Source organism: Helianthus annuus, chromosome 10, assembly GCF_002127325.2.
Source record: "Helianthus annuus cultivar XRQ/B chromosome 10, HanXRQr2.0-SUNRISE, whole genome shotgun sequence".
NCBI lineage: Eukaryota > Viridiplantae > Streptophyta > Magnoliopsida > Asterales > Asteraceae > Helianthus > Helianthus annuus.
In genome coordinates, this window is record NC_035442.2 from 80,142,704 (window position 1) to 80,164,042 (window position 21,339).

The 21,339-nt window shown below is 40.1% G+C and overlaps 1 protein-coding gene across 1 annotated transcript; it reads right to left on the minus strand.

Moving 5' to 3' along the window:
• Window positions 1–17,175: 17,175 nt before the first annotated feature.
• On the minus strand, window positions 17,176–19,817 carry LOC110881752. Its single transcript, XM_022129915.1, has 4 exons — window positions 19,616–19,817; window positions 18,414–19,511; window positions 18,070–18,314; window positions 17,176–17,208 (listed from the first exon to the last, which is right to left on the minus strand). The coding sequence occupies exons 1-4, from the start codon at window positions 19,815–19,817 to the stop codon at window positions 17,176–17,178; spliced, it is 1,578 nt and encodes a 525-aa protein (XP_021985607.1).
• Between the last annotated feature and the right edge of the window lie 1,522 nt (window positions 19,818–21,339).

A 21,339-nucleotide genomic window follows, 5' to 3' on the forward strand; every position in this document is an offset into this window, starting at 1 on the left:
TTAATAACGTGATACCACCGAAACTGGCTCGCGGCCGCCCGTTCTTGGGGATTAGGGATCGGGGGCTGTGCTGATACGGAAGAAGGAATCTTTGTGTTTAAGGCTCAATCGGAAGAGCCATTTCCTTAGAAAAAGAGGGGGTGGTTCAGTAGGGGAGCACACGAGCGTAGGAAACATATGAAAAAATTGCAGGAACAGCGAGTGTTAGCCGCAGCTAAAAGAGAAACTGATGCCTATGCCCAGGATATGCTTAATAGGGGTATAGCTAATATTCACATTTTAGCAACCACTGCTGTTGACCCAAACCTGGAGCAAATGCTCGCACCCCAACCACAACCACCGATTCCTGATCAACCCATGGAAATAGAAAACCTTGGAAATCAAGTAGAAATGCATGATTTCAACCCGGAGGAGATACCTAGGGTACCTGCACCAAATCCCCTAGACCCAAACGATTTCGACCCCTGGTGGGACAATGTTAGGAACTATGTGCAACAAAACCCGATACAGGAAAATGTGCCAATACCCAACTTAGGAGCCTACCCAGGGTTAGATCCTCAAGATCCCTATAATGTTAGTGATGCATACATGTGACACATGTGTCACTTCAACCATCAAACAGGTACCAAACCAATGAAATATTGTGTTTCATACTTGGGATTTGTATAAAAATGTGTATCATTTGCATATATCAATTCTTGTTCGATTTCGGGCTCTAAATCGCTTTCTGGAAGGTTATACGCGCACTCATGCGTAAATATAAGCAGTTTAATGCAACAAACACTCCGGAATAGTGACATAAGCTTAACATACCTTAAATAACCTTTACATAACTTGGAAATAAGTTTCGGAAGGTTTGGTATGCCGAAATCAAGTTTATTCGCTTATAGGGACTAAATTCGACAAACTACGAAAGTATGTTAATTTGTACTGTAACGGACATTCCGGAACTTGACCACAAGTTAAACATACCATAAATATCCTTTACATAGATTAGAAATAGGCTTTGAGGTGTTCGGTGTGCTAAAATAAACTTTCTGGTCATTCAGGGACTAAAAGCGTCAAAAAGTGCATAAGTTTGCATTTTCGCACATAACATACATTCTGAATACATCCGGACATCCAAAAATTTATGTAAGCATTAAAATATTTTGTTTTAGTGTTTGGCATAAGAAAATTCCATTCGTCGCTTAATTTGGATCGTTTTTTTTTTTTTTTTGCGTTCGTTACGACTTCCGTCGTAATTAAGCGAATAACGCGATCATACGACCAAACGAACCGACATCCGACATATTTTTTAGCATGTTTTGAGTTCCCTATACTTTAACTTCATTTTAGAGCCTTGAAATGAGGTTAACGGGGTTTAAACGCATCGAAAAAGGCCTTAAACACGTGAAGGGACCAAAACTGTCATTTTTGAAACTTTGCTGTATCTGGCACATGCTAGCGTAGCGTGAGCAACTCCTGCCTACCTTGTGGCGCTACGCGAGCAACTGATCTGGGCAGAAACTCCATTTTTGCACTTGCAGGTCCTTTTTCAGCACTTAACTTGAAGTTTAGGGGCTATTTTGTAACATTTTCAAATACCATTTGATGGTTTTGAGGCACCGCTAGTTTTCCAAAACCTTGTGCCCACTTGGACGGTCCAGATTAATGCTCGTTTATCGAGGAACGATCCTAACGGTCTTGGTTTTCCTATAAATACCCACCTCCATCTTCAATCTCAAACCCACACTTTGAATCTGAATTGGTTCTCTAAGTTGATGTGTTTATCACTTCATACCTGAGAATATTCGGATCAAAGCTTCCGTTCTTGGACCCGTTGTAAGTATTCTTTCATTCTATTGTTCGTTTTAGCGTTAAAGTCAAACTTTGTTTGACTTTCTGCATTGACCAGTTTATGGTCAACGCGAAGTTCGTTTGAACTTCATAACGTGAGGGTAATCACGATGGTCATAGTCCCTAGTGACTAAACCTACTGATTACCACGTTATCTAGGCTCAGTGACGAGTCGTAGTTTTGGCCAAAATGCGTTTTCTCGCGTATTTTGTAACCAAACTACTCTAGGGTATTAAAACCGTTTGTTTTGATACCAAACCTGTTTTCTAACTTTACTAAACATGTTCTAGCATGTTTGTCACACCCGTGTCAAAGGCGGAAGCGCGTAGTGTGACTTGATCGGTTTCCACAGCATACGATGTAAGTAAACAAACTATATGATATAAAACATACACGTTGTTCATCCATTCCATAATGTAAAGATACAAGTCATAAGTTGTTTTGTAGCAAAAGACGACATAAGTTTATAAGTTTTACAAACAAGACTTGTTCAAAATAAAGTTTTTGAAATAACGAGGTTTTGCATCCTATGTCCCGTTCGAAGACGGAATATATGGATCAAACCCTCCAAAATACGGATGACATCGTCTTCAAAGTAAACTTGAAACTTCATAATTCGTTGCACCAAGATCCACTTAGTTACCAGAAATACATGTAAGTTTGAAAACATCAACAAAAGTTGAGCGAGTTCATGTGTTTTAAGTTCGTAATCATCAAATGAATCTGTAAAACATTTGAAAGTTCAAGTATCGAAATCTGGTATGTAAAGCGTAAATGAACATGTTGATCATTAATGTGTAGCTAGGACATTAATATGTGTGCCGACATAGGAAGCCACCAACCCGTAAGCGATTTAGTACCGGTCCACCCGGCGAGGGTAACAAAGGAAACTCCATGTGGCCACACAAGGACCCATGAGTGGGGCTCGCCCTGTACCCGATAGATCTACCCCCTTTGTTCCGTGGTCTTAAACAAGATTAATGGTGCTTTAAGTATCAGCCTATTCGCACGTGATCTACTAATTCATTTTGTTGCTTATCCATACCATAGTAACATGTATTTCCCCCCGAGAGTTGTAAAACCAAAAACGTTTAAAAGAAAAGGGGGACATGAACTCACAAGTTTGCGTCCGTATGTATGCTAGCAGTTCAGGTATCCAATTAGCGCGTAATAACCTACAAGTGCTCTAACTCATTAGACACTTGGGTTTATGTTAATTTATGTACACGTTGCTCATCTTGAACATTATTGTATATGGAACCCTTGTGTATTTTAAATATGTTGACATTTGTTTCGTATGTTCGTTTTATTATATATATATATACACTTCTTGAGTTCATAATGTGTTAGAACAGGCATCGCCCTTTGTATGTATCCGTGCTTCGCACGAGTATTTAATGGGTATAGCATGTATAAGTCCTTGTGTCGTACAAGTATAAGTGGATCGAGTCCAATAGCGTCTTTGTGCCGTGCACGACGCATGTTTGTTGTATGAAATATATATTCCTCAAAAATACATATTTTAAGTTCAGTGAACGTCGTTCACATGTATACGTATGATCGGTTTGTTTTAGGTATATATTTGTTTCACAAATATATATGTATATGTATATCTTTTTAAGATATAGTTGTTAAAAATATTTATTTTTAACATCGTGTATATGTTAATGTACATGTACGGTATTTATTGTGAGTGTACACTTTAACAAGTGTATATGAGTACATCGTTATGTATTTACGTATTTTGTATGTATACGTATGCCGTATTTATACGTGTAGTATACCGTATTTATATGTGTGGTATACCGTATTAATACATGTGGTATACCATATTTATACATGTAGGTATACCGTATTTATACGTCTGGTATACTGTATTTATACGTGTAAGTATACCGTATTTGTAGTGTATTTTCACAATATATTTTTACTAAAAATATACATGTATTTTACATTGGGCCTAGCCCACTTTTGTGTTATTGGGCTTAGTTCACACATTTTGTCATTGGGCCTAGCTCATGTTATTATTGTATTTGGTCCTAGCCCATGTTATATGTTTTAATTGGGCTTATGTATTTGTTTATTGAAATGGGCATTTGCCCATTTAATTAGGATGTTGGGCCTAGCCCAATATTTCATGTTTTAGCCCAATATTTGTAAGTTGGCCCAATTTTTATTGTTGTTGAATTTTTGTAATATTTCATTAAGCATTGAGTAACATACTAGTAAACTATAATAATCACACTTAGTGTTATTTTTGTTATTAAGCTTTCCGATCTTTCATTGTCGTTTATATATATATGAAGTGTCTAAATTATTTTATTTTTAGACTTGTCATAACGACCGGTTAATATATATAGTTTTTCTGTCGAAGTTGTCGAGCGTCGTAGTAACCTTTCGAGGTGTCGCCACGTCCGTTTCGTCGATAAAGCATAAGGTGTCGTCCGATGTCCGCCGTTCGAGATTCATCGTCCTATGTTTGCGCCTTGAGTTTTGGTATCACACAAGTGTATACTATTAGTAAGCGAGAAGGTTCGCAACCGTTGTTATATTCGCGAATATTCGTGAGGTTTTCGTCGTGGTGTAAGTGTATATTTTTCATGTGCATTATATGTAACATTTTTGTATGTATTCCTAAAGCTAGTACATACACGTAATATACACACTTTATGCACCAAATAAAGTATTTGAAGTTTATACATATAATTTTCTAAAAAAATTATATTTATTTGTTATACTTATAATTTTACTTCTTTTATGTTATAAAAATATCTTTTTGAGTTTATATAAACTCTTGGATGGTTAAGACTTAACCATCGTCATTAGGGTTTGTATAATCATGATTAGGGTCGTTAATCACAATTAAGTTTACTAATCGCGATTAACCATGTTAATCACCCCGTTAATCTCTTTTTAAACGCAATTAATATTTTAGAAAAATTTCGCCATAGTTTCCCCTAAACTATGGCGTTTTCCCCACGTTTTAAAACGCGTTTTTAAGCATGTTTAGCACCCTTAATCATGATCCATCCGAACCAAGTTTCATTCCATCAACTTTGCATGAAGAATCCTACTAATAATATCCTTATTTCATGAACTTTTTGTATATTTTTAAACACACTTTTAAAAATTTATAGTGTCATTTTTAGATTATATTAAGAAGATCCTAAAAAAAAGACATATTATTTCTTAAGAAAATTTCCATGTTGTTCTTTCTTTTAAACAACTTGTTAAGACCACCCTTTTTAGCATATTCTTAGTAAAAATCATGGTCTTTAATTTCTACAAAAATCACATATATGTTGTAACTTGTTTTTAGATTGTAGTAAAGTTCATGGATCATAGGATTGATGATCTTGGTTAGATTTAAACATCAAAATGTTTAAATCTTTATTTTTGTTCTTAAACATGCAAGATCATTCATGTAAATAACCTACTTTAACATAATCAACATAAACATAAGTATCATCTAGCACAAAACAACATAATCTACACATAATATATCACATTAGTAGACTTTTTATGTGAGGTTAGAGTTTTTAAGTTTGTTTTTGGTGTAGGGTTCAAGATAAACATTTTGTACATAATCTAGATATTATAAGTAATTTGAAAATGGCAAGGAGTGTCTTACAACTTTGCACAGTGTTAAAGAAGCACCAAAAAAATGGAGAAGATGATGATGTTGAAGTTTCAAAGTTCCAAGAACAACTCCTAGTGCAACTCCATGCTAGGTCGTTCCTTAATTCATCTAGAAAAGGCTTGAAATAGTCTAGAAAATGGGTGTTTATGAAATGAAAACTTGTGTAGTGTGTGTGAGTATGTTAGCCGTGACTAGAGAGAGAGCAAGGAAAGTGTTTGTAATTGTTTTTTTTTTTTTTTTTGATGTGTGGGTAAGGAGAGATGAAGTGATAGTGTGTTATAACTTCCAAAACTCTTGAAATTTGTGGTCAACAAATAATCTTCCTTACCATACTCATGCATCATCAAAATCTAGCATGATTTGAGGAGTATGGTCGTGATGTATGGTCTTAAGATATGGCCATTATTATTTTATTATTTTTTTATTTAAACATGTGCACATATAATGTTAATTGAGTAGATATTTTAGTCATTAGGTTAATTAGATTAATTAGGTTGTTAAACATGATTTAGGATGTTAACTAGTCATAACTAGTTCACTAGTTTAGTGGGTATAAATTTTGGATTGTAAAAATGCCACTAGCTCGCTCCCCGGTTCAATATCGGGTGATATACGAAAGTTGTAGTATAATACCGGGAGCTATGGTTTTAATTTACCATTGATGCTAGGGTGTTTATTCAACGCGTTTACGATGCCAAAATGTTGTTAACTAGTTCGCTAGATGCTTCGTTTAGGTGTTAGGGTGATAAAAATATCGTTTACTAGTCCGTTGAATCAAAAGCGGACAAGTTGTGCAAATAGCGACGTGGTGCCAGTAGCTTGTGTTTCGGATATCTCCAAGCCTATTTAAGGTGTAAAATATTATTTCCAAGTTCTACGGACACTAAAATGATGTATTTTAGTGTTGCGGACAATTTATTTATTTATTTTTTTTGTTATAGTTAGGCGCGGATCGGACACTTTATGTTTAGGTGTTTTTTTTTTCGGAAAGTTTAATATGTTTTGGTATTTAGTGTCCCTAATTAGGGATTTTTATTTGTATTTCGTCTATAAGTGCGTTCATGCCCTTCGTCGCTCGTTCAAACAGTTTTTGGAACTTGCTGGCATGAATAATGTGTTCAGGTGAATAGTGTTTTCAGCATTTTGCCAACATATTAGGACATAGTTTGCAGTTTTCTCGCGACGCAGTGAATGTTTCAATATGGTTTAGCATATTTAACCATGTCGTATGATTTTTAGACTTTGTACGACCTAATCATGCAATAATTAAATCGTAATGAACGTAATTAAACGTTAAATCAAGTGCTTAAGTTGTACGGAATTACCATTATTTTTGCCAGTTGTCACATTCTCCCCCCGTTAGAAGAATTTCGTCCCGAAATTCAAGTCGTGTTACTGGTTGCAGGGGAGTCTTGAAACAGGTGAGGGTACTTGGATTTTATTTGATCCTCACGTTCCCACGTATACTCGGGTCCGTGACGCGAGTTCCAGCGAACTTTAACCAACTTCCTACGACTCCTCCGTGTCTTGTGCACTTTCCAGTCTGTAACCTCAACAGGTTCCTCTGTAAATTGGAGTTTGTCGTTAACGTGTATCTCGTCCGCTGGGATGACGACCGTTTCTTGAGTAGGACTTTTCTTGAGATTAGACACGTGAAACGTGTCGTGTACACTACTAAGCTCTTCTGGTAGTTTCAATTTGTAAGCAACTGTTCCGATCTTTTCCAGTATTTCGAAAGGTCCAATGTAGTGTGGGTTCAGCTTTCCACGTTTACCAAACCTTACTACGCCCTTCCAAGGCGAGACTTTCAACAATACCATGTCTCCGACCTCGAAAGCTAATGGTTTGCGCCCCTTGTCTGCGTAGCTCTTTTGTCTATCGCGAGCCGCCTTGATACGGTCTCGTATTTGAATGATCTTGTCTGTGGTCTCCTGAACTAAGTCCGGACCAATGAGTTGTTTATCCCCGGTCTCCGCCCAACATAGCGGGGATCGACACTTTCGTCCATACAAAGCTTCAAACGAGGCGGCCTGAATGCTAGTGTGATAACTATTATTGTATGAGAACTCCACTAAGGGCAAGTGGGTATCCCAATTTCCACCCAAATCCATCACACAAGCGCGTAACATGTCCTCCAAAGTCTGTATCGTTCGTTCACTTTGGCCGTCCGTTTGAGGGTGAAACGCCGTACTAAGATTCAGTTGTGATCCAAAGGCCTTTTGAAATGATTGCCATATCCTTGACACGAACCGACCATCTCGGTCCGATATAATAGAAACAGGCACTCCATGTCGTGCCACGATCTCTTTGAGGTATATTTCAGCCAGTTTCTTAGTGCTATCCTTCTCACTGATCGGTAGAAAATGTGCGGACTTTGTAAGTCGATCAACAATTACCCAAATCATGTCGTGACCTCTTGAGGTTCGGGGTAACTTAGTAATGAAGTCCATCGAGATTTGTTCCCATTTCCATTCGGGAATTTCAGGTTGTTGCAGTAATCCTGAAGGCTTTTGATATTCCGCCTTAACCTTGGCGCATGTAAGGCATTTTCCAACATAGGTAGCAATGTCACTTTTAAGCTTAGGCCACCAATAAAATCCTTTTAAGTCTTGGTACATTCTATCCGATCCCGGATGTATAGAGTACCTTGACTTATGAGCCTCATCCAAAATAATCGCCCGTAGGTCGCCGAATAATGGAACCCAAATTCGTCCCATAAAGTACAGTGTTCCATCCTCCTTTGGCACCAATTGTGCCTCCATTCCTCGTAAAAATTCGGCTCGTATATTTTCTGGTTTAAGCGCTTCTTGTTGAGCATTGTGAATCCGAGAGGTGAGATCGGTTTGTATGGTCATCTCTAAGGCCCGCACCCTCAGAAGTTTTGCACGTTCCTTGCGGCTCAAGGCGTCCGCCACGACGTTCGCCTTGCCTGGGTGATACTTTATCTCACAGTCATAATCGTTCAATAATTCGACCCATCGTCGTTGCCGCATATTCAAGTCCTTCTGATCAAATATATGTTGTAAGCTCTTGTGATCTGTAAAGATTGTACAATGAGTACCATATAAGTAGTGACGCCAGATCTTTAACGCGAATACCACCGCACCTAACTCAAGATCATGCGTGGTATAATTTTTCTCATGCACCTTCAATTGGCGAGACGCGTACGCGATGACTTTGTCCCGTTGCATCAACACACAACCGAGACCTTGATGCGATGCATCACAATAGACCATGAAGTCATCGGTACCGTCAGGTAAGGATAAAATAGGTGCGTCACAAAGTTTATCTTTCAGTATCTGAAAAGCCGCCTCTTGTTTCTCGCCCCAGTCAAATTTCTTATCCTTTTGCGTTAGGGACGTTAGCGGTTGAGCAATTTTTGAGAAATTCTCTATAAATCTTCGGTAGTAGCCTGCTAATCCCAAGAATTGTCGTACTTCGGTGGGGGTCTTAGGCGCTTCCCAGTTCTTTATCGCCTCGATCTTAGCCGGATCGACATGAATTCCTTTCTCGTTCACCACGTGTCCGAGAAATTGCACCTCGCGAATCCAAAATTCGCATTTAGAAAACTTCGCGTACAATTGTTCCTTCTTTAAAAGCTCCAATATAGCTCTTAGATGTTGTTTGTCACACCCCCAAAATCCACCAGCGGAGTATCACCGCTTGGGAGCGTGACTGACCAGGATCAAGCCACCAATCATATCGAACATGTAATTAATAACAATTATAATAAATGTAAACCAATCATTCAATACGATAGGTGTTCAAAACACAATCATAGTTTATAAGTATAGCGGAAGCATAAGTACGAAAACCCAAATGTGTAACATAAGTTCAATAAGTTTCAAATCATAATCCATGCTCCACAACGACCTGCTCCTCCCTGTGCAAGCTCCATAAGCATCTAACGACCTGCAAGGCATGTAACAGATGATCAACAACTAGTTGAGCGAGTTCACAGTTTACAGTTCAGTAATAGTATAGTGTGAGTAGTAGTATGTTCGTTCGTTATGTCGTGTATCGTATTAGTTTCCATCGCGGCCTCCCAGGCAGGTATGCGAAGATATTAGGGGATTGTTCATCCCGAGTATTCTAGACTAGGTTTATCTGTATCGCGGCCTACCAGGCAGGTGTGCGAAGATTAGTAAGTTACAGTTCGCGGCCTTCCAAAGGCAGGTGTGCGAAGTCAGTCATAATATCGCGGCCAACCCTTGGCAGGTGTGCGAAGATCAGTTCAATAAGTGTTACTAGTCTAGTTGTATCCGTATCATTAGGTTCTATCAGCTGAGTACGTACAATAAAGTAATCCAATCCCATTCCCACCCTGGGAACCCCATGCCTTGGCTGTGTGAACTCACCTTGGTTTGCTCGGTATGCTAAAGAATACACACGCTCACAGTTAGTCAATCGCGACCTATCGTATGCACGTATATTCAATCAGTTCACGTTCGTAACAATCTCGCATGCAATCTAATGTCACATAGTGCTTGGTAGCTAATATCATGTATCAATCATGTATCACGTAACAGTTTACCCATTCATACAATTCACGCTTCGCATTAGTATCTTTCACAGTCAGTTCTAATCATGGTTAATCAATTGCATGCTTGACAGAGTTAACGGGTTCAACAAAGTTTACAACTTAACAGAAATCAACATACATACTGGAATACATCTAATAGTGTTGATTATCTAATAAAGTTCACAAGCAATAAGGTTACTAGTTTACCAACTTAACCGGAGTTCACCTGTTTAACCGAGTTATCATATTAGATATCACTTGATCTACAAAGGTCGGATTATGCATATTACGTATAAAAGTCGGGCTATAACCATGAGTGATAAAAATAAGTCGGACCTAGCACTTATACAAGTGAAAGTCGGACCAAGTAAGCATAACATCCACAGATATTCGGACCATATCAGTTTAAACAAAATAATTGGATCCTTGCTACTTATTTAAAGAAGTTCGGACTAGGGGGTATGGGGTTTAAAAGGTCGGGCCATGTGTGTTTTATGAAACTCGGACCTTGATGTATACACATTGACATCAACATATAAAGGAAACTCGGCCTAGGGCTGCCTAATAAACTCGGGCATATGAGCATTAAACAAGCTCGGACATGTTTTTATTTAAACTCAGACAAGTCATCACATAAAAGCAACAGCATTTGAGGTCCAATAGCAATTAATCTCATTATCTTCATCCTAAGTCTAGCATGTTACTATTACTTATTAGAGACAATATTAAATAGCTGCACATGGCCGTCATTTGGATATGCAAGATTATAACTTTATCAGCCATCTAACTTTCCTCTCATTGGACCAAATTATGAACATGAATATTTATTTAAACAATTTCAATCATCCATGGCACATATATAACATCAAATAATATTCAAGAAAAGGTGTACATAAAGTGGCCGACATTAACACAGCAACACATGCATCTCCCATTAAACCTTGGATGTATTGGAGTGTGCAACATGTTTATACTCGATTGGAACACCCTTGACCTGGCCGCCATTTTCCCCCAATCGTATACTACCAACTATCTATAACAATCAATTCATATGCACTAGCATGTTGGGCGGCAATTTTGATTGAACCAAAACATTGTTCCAGCCGATGATTGAGTCAATGGTACACAACCATTCAACCGACATTCATTCACCATTTTAATCATACATAGACTGACAATTCATGTGAGGGCATAATATCAAGAAATATCGCAGAGAATGATAAATATGAACATGTTGTCTGTGATTAGAACAAAATATGCAATCATATAAATTATCAAGTCGGTAACAAACATCATCATTATGGCCGACATATATTATTATTATTATTATTTTTTTTTTTCACAAGGTTTGATGGCCACCGTTTACATATTACATTTAACAATCAACAATCATTCAAAATTACTAACTCACATACCGAATAAATGCAAGGACACAAGAGATGGTGCCTTGAAAGGAGAAAAGCTTCGATGGGGAAAGGGGTTTACTGCCGTCACTATTTTGAGGGAATATGGAACAAGTAGGGTTTTGGATATGATAGTGCTAATCAATAAACGTAACCTATGGGTAATTAATAGTCAAGTCAATGACCGGCCCCTAAATCGATGCCCACTTTGAGTTCTACTAAGCCCAATTGTATATTCAAATCATCGGGTGAGTCCGGATTGGGCTTTAGTTTAGAAATTGGACTCGTGCAACATCAGCATAGAATACTTGATGTGTGTGTGTGGCCCGGATTGGTGAACAAACAAGTGCGGCCCGAGCATGCGAACAACGATTATCGTCTACTTGTAGCTTTAACAAGTAACAACTAGCAAACATTCACCGCAACGTGTAATAAAACACAATGTAAAAGAAGTAATACAAAATTTAAAAGTTACGAGGTTAGACGACACTAACCTTGAAAGTTCGGGTTGTCACATTATCCCCGACTTAAAAGAAATTTCGTCCCGAAATTTGGTACGCACTCACTGAGGAAGCTAGGTAAGTTATATCGTTCACTGGTTTTCCTGGGGTGTCACATCATCCCCCCGTTGATTTGGAATTTCGTCCCGAAATTCAGTAGTAGTAGCTTCAGCCCCAGTAGTGGATGCATTGGTTTCGAATAACTGGGGGTACTTTTCTTTCATTTGGTCTTCGCGTTCCCAGGTGTACTCTGGGCCACGTCGGGAGTTCCAACGAACTCGAACAAGAGGGATTCTCTTGTGTTTGAGGACCTTAACATCCCGGTCCGTGATTTCAACTGGTTCCTCGACGAACTGCAACCGCTCGTCGATAGTGAGTTCCTTAAAAGGAATGATGAGGGTCTCATCTGACAGGCACTTCTTCAGATTCGACACGTGAAATACGTTGTGAACTGCACCGAGTTCAGCTGGTAGGTTCAATCTGTAGGCTACTGAGCCTATTCATTCTATAATCTCAAATGGTCCAACATACCGCAGATTGAGTTTGCCTCGTTTGCCAAAACGAACCACACCCTTCCAGGGTGAGACTTTAAGTAATACCCGGTCCCCGACCTGAAATTCCAATGGCTTCTTACGCTTATCCGCGTAGGCTTTCTGACGGTCGCGTGCTGCCGCCATGCGTTGTCGTATTTGTGCAATCTTCTCTGTGGCGTCCACTACAATTTCTGGACCCGTAATCTGACTATCCCCCACCTCTGCCCAACAGAGAGGTGACCGGCATTTATGTCCGTACAATGCCTCGAATGGAGCGGCTTGTATGCTGGTGTGATAACTATTATTGTAAGAAAACTCCACCAAAGGGAGATGCTTTTCCCAGCCGTTGCCGAAATCAATATCACACGCCCGAAGCATGTCTTCTAGAGTTTGAATCGTTCGCTCAGACTGCCCATCCGTCTGAGGATGATATGCTGTGCTCATGTCTAAACGTGAGCCAAAAGATTTGTGCATCGCTTGCCATAGCTCTGACGTGAATCGTGCGTCCCGATCCGAAATGATGGAGGTGGGCACCCCGTGCCTCGAAACAATTTACTTAAGATAGATGTCTGCAAGAGTGGAGAACTTATCCGTTTCCTTTATAGCCAGGAAGTGTGCAGACTTGGTGAGTCGATCCACGATCACCCATATAGTATCATTCCCACGCTGGGATCTGGGTAGGCCTATAACAAAATCCATGGAAATCTCTTCCCATTTCCACTTTTGTATTCTGGGTTGCTGAAGTAGGCCTGCGGGTTTCTGATATTCAACCTTGACTCTTGCACAGGTCAAGCACTTGCCAACATAGGTGGCGATGTGGGCCTTCATGCTAGGCCACCAATAAGTAGTTCTGATGTCGTGGTACATTTTGTCCGACCCTGGATGTACCGAGTAGCGAGACTTGTGTGCTTCGTCCATCACAAGCTCTCATAAACCGCCATAAAGTGGGACCCAAATACGCCCCGTTACATAGTAGGCGCCGTCTTCCTTTTGTTCCATTCGTTGCCTTGAACCGCGTAAGGCTTCAGCCATGACGTTTTCGGGTTTTCAATGCTTCTGTCTGAGCAGCTCGTATCTGTGCAGGAAGACTGGTCTGAATAGTAAGCTGTAGCGCTCGCACGCGCTTGGGTAGGGTGTCCTTTCGGCTGAGGGCGTCGGCCACAACATTGGCCTTGCCTGGATGATACTTGATGGCGCATTCGTAGTCGTTCAGTAGTTCAACCCATCTCCGTTGACGCATGTTCAAATCCTTTTGCTTAAGAATATGCTCGAGACTCCTGTGATCGGTGTAAATCGTGCACCTGGTACCGTACAGGTAGTGTCGCCATATCTTAAGCGCGAAAACAACAGCTCCCAGCTCTAAATCATGCGTCGTGTAGTTCCGTTCATGAACCTTGAGTTGACGAGAAGCGTAAGCAATAAATTTATCCCGTTGCATCAATACGCAACCAAGCCCCTGTATCGATGCGTCGCAATAGACCACAAAATCGTCTGTGCCATCTGGCAATGAGAGAATAGGTGCGCTGCAAAGCCTATCCTTTAAGTACTGAAAAGCGGTTTCCTGGGAATCTCCCCGACGGTAGGTGACACCTTTCTGTGTCAGTAGCGTAAGCGGCTGTGCGATCTTCGAAAAGTCTTTAATGAATCGTCTGTAATACCCCGCCAAACCCAAGAATTGGCGTATTTCCGTCGGTGTACGCGGTGCAGGCCAGTTCCTGATCGAATCTACCTTGGATGGATCAACATGCATCCCATCCCTGTTCACCACATGGCAGATGCGCTCAATAATATCAAACCATCCATCATATCAAACATAAAGTATAGTAATCAAAATAATTCGTAAAACCCAATACAATTGATGTTCAAACCAAACTTTGTTTGAGTAGCGGAAACATAATAATGAAAACCCAAAATAAGTTATAAGTTCAAATATCGTTCATTGCGTCTCCTCGTCCTAACACGAAAGCTTGACCTCTTGCCTCGTTGCCATTGTTGTTGTTGTTTCCCCTGTTGTTGTTGCCTCGTTGCCATTGTTGCCTCGTCCTAACACGAAAGCTCTGATACCAATCTGTCACACCCCCAAAATCCACCAGCGGAGTATCACCGCTTGGGAGCGTGACTGACCAGGATCAAGCCACCAATCATATCGAACATGTAATTAATAACAATTATAATAAATGTAAACCAATCATTCAATACGATAGGTGTTCAAAACACAATCATAGTTTATAAGTATAGCGGAAGCATAAGTACGAAAACCCAAATGTGTAACATAAGTTCAATAAGTTTCAAATCATAATCCATGCTCCACAACGACCTGCTCCTCCCTGTGCAAGCTCCATAAGCATCTAACGACCTGCAAGGCATGTAACAGATGATCAACAACTAGTTGAGCGAGTTCACAGTTTACAGTTCAGTAATAGTATAGTGTGAGTAGTAGTATGTTCGTTCGTTATGTCGTGTATCGTATTAGTTTCCATCGCGGCCTCCCAGGCAGGTATGCGAAGATATTAGGGGATTGTTCATCCCGAGTATTCTAGACTAGGTTTATCTGTATCGCGGCCTACCAGGCAGGTGTGCGAAGATTAGTAAGTTACAGTTCGCGGCCTTCCAAAGGCAGGTGTGCGAAGTCAGTCATAATATCGCGGCCAACCCTTGGCAGGTGTGCGAAGATCAGTTCAATAAGTGTTACTAGTCTAGTTGTATCCGTATCATTAGGTTCTATCAGCTGAGTACGTACAATAAAGTAATCCAATCCCATTCCCACCCTGGGAACCCCATGCCTTGGCTGTGTGAACTCACCTTGGTTTGCTCGGTATGCTAAAGAATACACACGCTCACAGTTAATCAATCGCGACCTATCGTATGCACGTATATTCAATCAGTTCACGTTCGTAACAATCCCGCATGCAATCTAATGTCACATAGTGCTTGGTAGCTAATATCATGTATCAATCATGTATCACGTAACAGTTTACCCATTCATACAATTCACGCTTCGCATTAGTATCTTTCACAGTCAGTTCTAATCATGGTTAATCAATTGCATGCTTGACAGAGTTAACGGGTTCAACAAAGTTTACAACTTAACAGAAATCAACATACATACTGGAATACTTCTAATAGTGTTGATTATCTAATAAAGTTCACAAGCAATAAGGTTACTAGTTTACCAACTTAACCGGAGTTCACCTGTTTAACCGAGTTATCATATTAGATATCACTTGATCTACAAAGGTCGGATTATGCATATTACGTATAAAAGTCGGGCTATAACCATGAGTGATAAAAATAAGTCGGACCTAGCACTTATACAAGTGAAAGTCGGACCAAGTAAGCATAACATCCACAGATATTCGGACCATATCAGTTTAAACAAAATAATTGGATCCTTGCTACTTATTTAAAGAAGTTCGGACTAGGGGGTATGGGGTTTAAAAGGTCGGGCCATGTGTGTTTTATGAAACTCGGACCTTGATGTATACACATTGACATCAACATATAAAGGAAACTCGGCCTAGGGCTGCCTAATAAACTCGGGCATATGAGCATTAAACAAGCTCGGACATGTTTTTATTTAAACTCAGACAAGTCATCACATAAAAGCAACAGCATTTGAGGTCCAATAGCAATTAATCTCATTATCTTCATCCTAAGTCTAGCATGTTACTATTACTTATTAGAGACAATATTAAATAGCTGCACATGGCCGTCATTTGGATATGCAAGATTATAACTTTATCAGCCATCTAACTTTCCTCTCATTGGACCAAATTATGAACATGAATATTTATTTAAACAATTTCAATCATCCATGGCACATATATAACATCAAATAATATTCAAGAAAAGGTGTACATAAAGTGGCCGACATTAACACAGCAACACATGCATCTCCCATTAAACCTTGGATGTATTGGAGTGTGCAACATGTTTATACTCGATTGGAACACCCTTGACCTGGCCGCCATTTTCCCCCAATCGTATACTACCAACTATCTATAACAATCAATTCATATGCACTAGCATGTTGGGCGGCAATTTTGATTGAACCAAAACATTATTCCAGCCGATGATTGAGTCAATGGTACACAACCATTCAACCGACATTCATTCACCATTTTAATCATACATAGACTGACAATTCATGTGAGGGCATAATATCAAGAAATATACCAGAGAATGATAAATATGAACATGTTGTCTGTGATTAGAACAAAATATGCAATCATATAAATTATCAAGTCGGTAACAAACATCATCATTATGGCCGACATATATTATTATTATTATTATTTTTTTTCACAAGGTTTGATGGCCACCGTTTACATATTACATTTAACAATCAACAATCATTCAAAATTACTAACTCACATACCGAATAAATGCAAGGACACAAGAGATGGTGCCTTGAAAGGAGAAAAGCTTCGATGGGGAAAGGGGTTTACTGCCGTCACTATTTTGAGGGAATATGGAACAAGTAGGGTTTTGGATATGATAGTGCTAATCAATAAACGTAACCTATGGGTAATTAATAGTCAAGTCAATGACCGGCCCCTAAATCGATGCCCACTTTGAGTTCTACTAAGCCCAATTGTATATTCAAATCATCGGGTGAGTCCGGATTGGGCTTTAGTTTAGAAATTGGACTCGTGCAACATCAGCATAGAATACTTGATGTATGCGTGTGGCCCGGATTGGTGAACAAACAAGTGCGGCCCGAGCATGCGAACAACGATTATCGTCTACTTGTAGCTTTAACAAGTAACAACTAGCAAACATTCACCGCAACGTGTAATAAAACACAATGTAAAAGAAGTAATACAAAATTTAAAAGTTACGAGGTTAGACGACACTAACCTTGAAAGTTCGGGTTGTCACATTGTTCGTGTTCCTCCTTTGACCGTGAATATATTAGGATATCGTCAATAAATACGATCACGAACTTGTCCAAATACGGCTTACACACGCGGTTCATGAGGTCCATGAACACCGCTGGCGCATTTGTTAAGCCAAATGGCATAACGAGAAACTCGTAATGTCCGTAACGAGTTCTGAAAGCCGTCTTGGGGATGCTTTCTTCTTGTATTCTCAACTGATGGTATCCCGATCTCAAGTCAATCTTGGAGTAATAACTTGAGCCTTGTAGTTGATCGAACAAGTCGTCGATTCTCGGTAGTGGGTATCCGTTCTTAATAGTAAGTTTGTTCAATTCCCGATAATCTATACACATGCGAAAGCTACCATCTTTCTTTTTAACAAATAGTACCGGAGCTCCCCAAGGTGAGAAACTCGGTCTAATGAATCCTTTATCTAGTAACTCTTGCAGTTGAGTAGATAACTCCTGCATTTCTGACGGAGCTAACCGATATGGTGATTTCGCCACTGGTGCCGCTCCTGGCAACAAATCAATTCGAAACTCCACTTGGCGCTGTGGAGGCAGTCCAGGTAAGTCTTCTGGAAAGACTTCTGGAAATTCTTTCACGACAGGGATGTCTTCTAGCTTCGGCTCTTTGGTTTCCTTGTCGACTACGTGGGCGAGGAAAGCTATACAGCCTTTTCGGAGACACTTTTGCGCCTTCAAACACGTAATGATTCGTAGGGGTGTCTCAAGCTTCTCCCCATGAATTACAAGCGTTTCTTCATTTGGCAGTGGGATGCGGATAGTTTTCTCATGACAAACTACTTCCGCCCGGTTGTCGGACAACCAATCCATTCCGACAACTACGTCAAAACTACCCAACCCAACGGGTAAAAGGTCGATAGAAAATTTTCGCTCCCCAAGCTCGAGTGTACAACCCTTAATAACCTCATCCGCTTCGACTAATTTTCCGTTCGCCAATTCTATAGAATACGGGACATCTAGCTTACTCGAATCTAGGCCAAGTATATTCTTAAATTCTATAGATATGAAACTAAAATCTGCGCCAGTATCAAATAGAACGGATGCAAAGTGTTGGTTTATAGGGAACGTACCCGTAACAATGTTCGGGTCCTGTCGTGCATCTCGGGCTCCGATCACAAAAGCTCTCCCACGAGCCTGGTTTTCCTTAGGGCAATCCTTCCTATAATGCCCATTGTCACCACAGTTGTAGCATCCTTGCCCCTTTCCAGCTCCATTTCCGTTGCCATTGTTGTTTCCATTTCTGTTTCCAGTTCCATTCCCGTTGTCATTTCTACCTTGATTGTTGTTACCATTTCCTCCACACTTTGTGTTTCCTTTTCCCCTTCCTACCCAGCATGTTTCCTTATAGTGGCCTATTCTACCGCATTTATCACACTTTGCACAACGGCCCTCATGATGATACTTACACTTGTCGCATTTAGGCAGGGTGCCTAAATAGCCTTTACCCCTACTTTCGTTGGTTGCTGTGAAAGCCTTGCCACCTCTTGGTGGGTTTACTTCCCTTCGTTTGTTAATATTGGTGCCGTCGTTGTTGTTCACACGCATACCCTTGTTAGAGTGTGAAAATTTTCGCTTTCCACCACTAGTAGACTCTACGTGAGTCTCCTTCTTTTCCGAACCCTTTGCAGGAATCTTCTTCATTCTCACTGCCTCCTCAGTGAGGCTCACTGCTAAGGTAACAGCTTGAGTTATGGTGGTAGGTTGTGCCGAGCTGACTAGACTCCTGATCTTAGGGTGAAGACCCCATATGTATCGTTCGACTCTTTTGAATTCCGGAGTGACCATATACGGAATCACTCGTGATAAGTCATGAAATCTCTGGGTGTATCCTGAAACGTCAGCACCTACCATTTCAAGGTGCCAAAATTCTGTCTCCAGCTTTTGCAGCTCAGCTCTAGAACAATATTTTTCTCTCATTCGTTCCTTTAATTCTTCCCAAGTTAGCCCATAGGCTGCAACGTCTCCTAGAGTTTGAACCTGAAGGTTCCACCAAGTTAGAGCTTCGTCCACAAATAGCCCTGTAGCGTAAACCACTGTCTGTTCAGGAGTGCATCGGCTCATGCGAATAGTGGACTCAGTTTTCTCTGTCCATCGTACAAATGCCACTGCACCTCCAGTACCATCATAATTGAGAGGCTTGCAGTCGAGAAATTGTTTGTACGTGCACCCTGAAACGTTGAACAGACATATTATATAAACGACAAACATGAGAATGCACGATTAGAATAGGAGATGTAACATTTAAGTTGTTATAAAAACAACTTTTTGTTACCATTTGTGGTGTTGCCACCAGATGTGCCTCCCTGACCTTGGCCGCCAGTTCCACCAGATCCGCCACTGTGTTCATTGCGGTTGGCCTCATATTGGGCGATTGCTTGCGAGATTCGCTCTTCAAGGAGCTGATTCAGTTCTGCCTGTGTAGTAGGCATAGGGTCTGAGGTGTCGCGCCTAAGGTTCCTCCGTTTCGGTGCCATAGTCTTCCACACACAAGTAACGAACGAGTTAGACAAATATTTAATAATGATAAATATTGTCGGCTAAAAAAAAAATTAAATAAATAAATAAATACTAATCATCACACCATCCAACCCAACAATAATCCACAACCAATCAATCACGCATAGAATAAAGCACAATGTGCAAATAAAGAAAATATAATACTGAACTTTTATATATATATATCGACAACTTGATACATTGTTTTGTGAAGAAAACAAAAGGGCACGAGGCTACATTACCCCGGTCGTGCAAGTTTATATATATATATAAAAGTGGCAAAATATTTTTCTCCACATTGTTCTTCAAGGTCTTCAAGTGTCGTAGCTAGTACATAGTCTTCATATATCCCACAAGAGTGAGTCTTCTAGTCCCAAGCATAAGTGTTTGCAAATAAATACCTTAAGGGTAGGGGGATGGGAGAGGGGTAGGGAAGATTAGACTACGAAGATAGGTACGCTCCTCCCCAAGCTTAAAAACAAATACTGCAAGAAAGGGCACTCGTCTGCTGTTAGAGCGCTAAGACGTGTGCTCTAATGAAGATGTCAAGGTCAACAGGTGAGGTATGGTGTGGTGGTGATGATGGTGGTAGTGGAATAGATGGTGGAGGGTAGGCTAGTGGTGATGATGGCATTGCGTCAGCATGACGCTCCATCTACAGAGAGTCTCAACCAATAGCTGCAAGGTGGGGATCTCTTCCTCGTCATTAAATAACTCCATAATAACGGGATCAACCGTTAAGGGGATCACAACAATGGATAAGATCGCCACGAGATGCTCGCCATTGGGATGGCCAATAATGACGATGTCGTGAAACGGGGTGGTGCGGCTAAAACATCGTCCTCCACAGGGACGTCTTCCGCAAAGTGCATGAACTAGTCCAAAGAGGTATCCATAAAGTCAGGGTGTAACCACCAATACTAGCAGATGAAGCTATAGTACCCAGGCAAAAATAATCCGTACAACATGTATGTATATATCAATAAATAATCTCATTATTTATTATATATATATATGTATGTACAATTATATGTTTGTCAAATATAACCACGTAAGTTGTGTGAGTCGATCTAGTTTATCAAGTCTATCCCACATAGACTAAGCCCCAATTAATGTCGCCTAAACAATGCGAGGACATTATCTATTTATTTATTTTTGAAATACGTTTTGGGTAGTGGATCTTGTGCTTTGTGTATGCAATGAAAACCATGCATTTTGTAAATCCGTTTTCATGAGAGGATCCTAGTGATTGTAGACTAGACTCGAGAAGGAATCCTGGTTCACTACAATCGAAGCTCTGATACCAACCTGTCACACCCGTGTCAAAGGCGGAAGCGCGTAGTGTGACTTGATCGGTTTCCACAGCATACGATGTAAGTAAACAAACTATATGATATAAAACATACACGATGTTCATCCATTCCATAATGTAAAGATACAAGTCATAAGTTGTTTTGTAGCAAAAGACGACATAAGTTTATAAGTTTTACAAACAAGACT

Bases quoted from the DNA above. Each gene is read 5' to 3' on its own strand.
- LOC110881752 (XM_022129915.1), bottom strand. From the start codon at position 19,817: ATGGCACCGAAACGGAGGAACCTTAGGCGCGACACCTCAGACCCTATG. The intron at 19,512-19,615 runs GTAACAAAAAGT...TCAACGTTTCAG, and splicing joins TGGTGGCAACACCACAAATG to GGTGCACGTACAAACAATTT. The intron at 18,315-18,413 runs GTACGTTCCCTA...TACTTGGCCTAG, and splicing joins GGACCCGAACATTGTTACGG to ATTCGAGTAAGCTAGATGTC.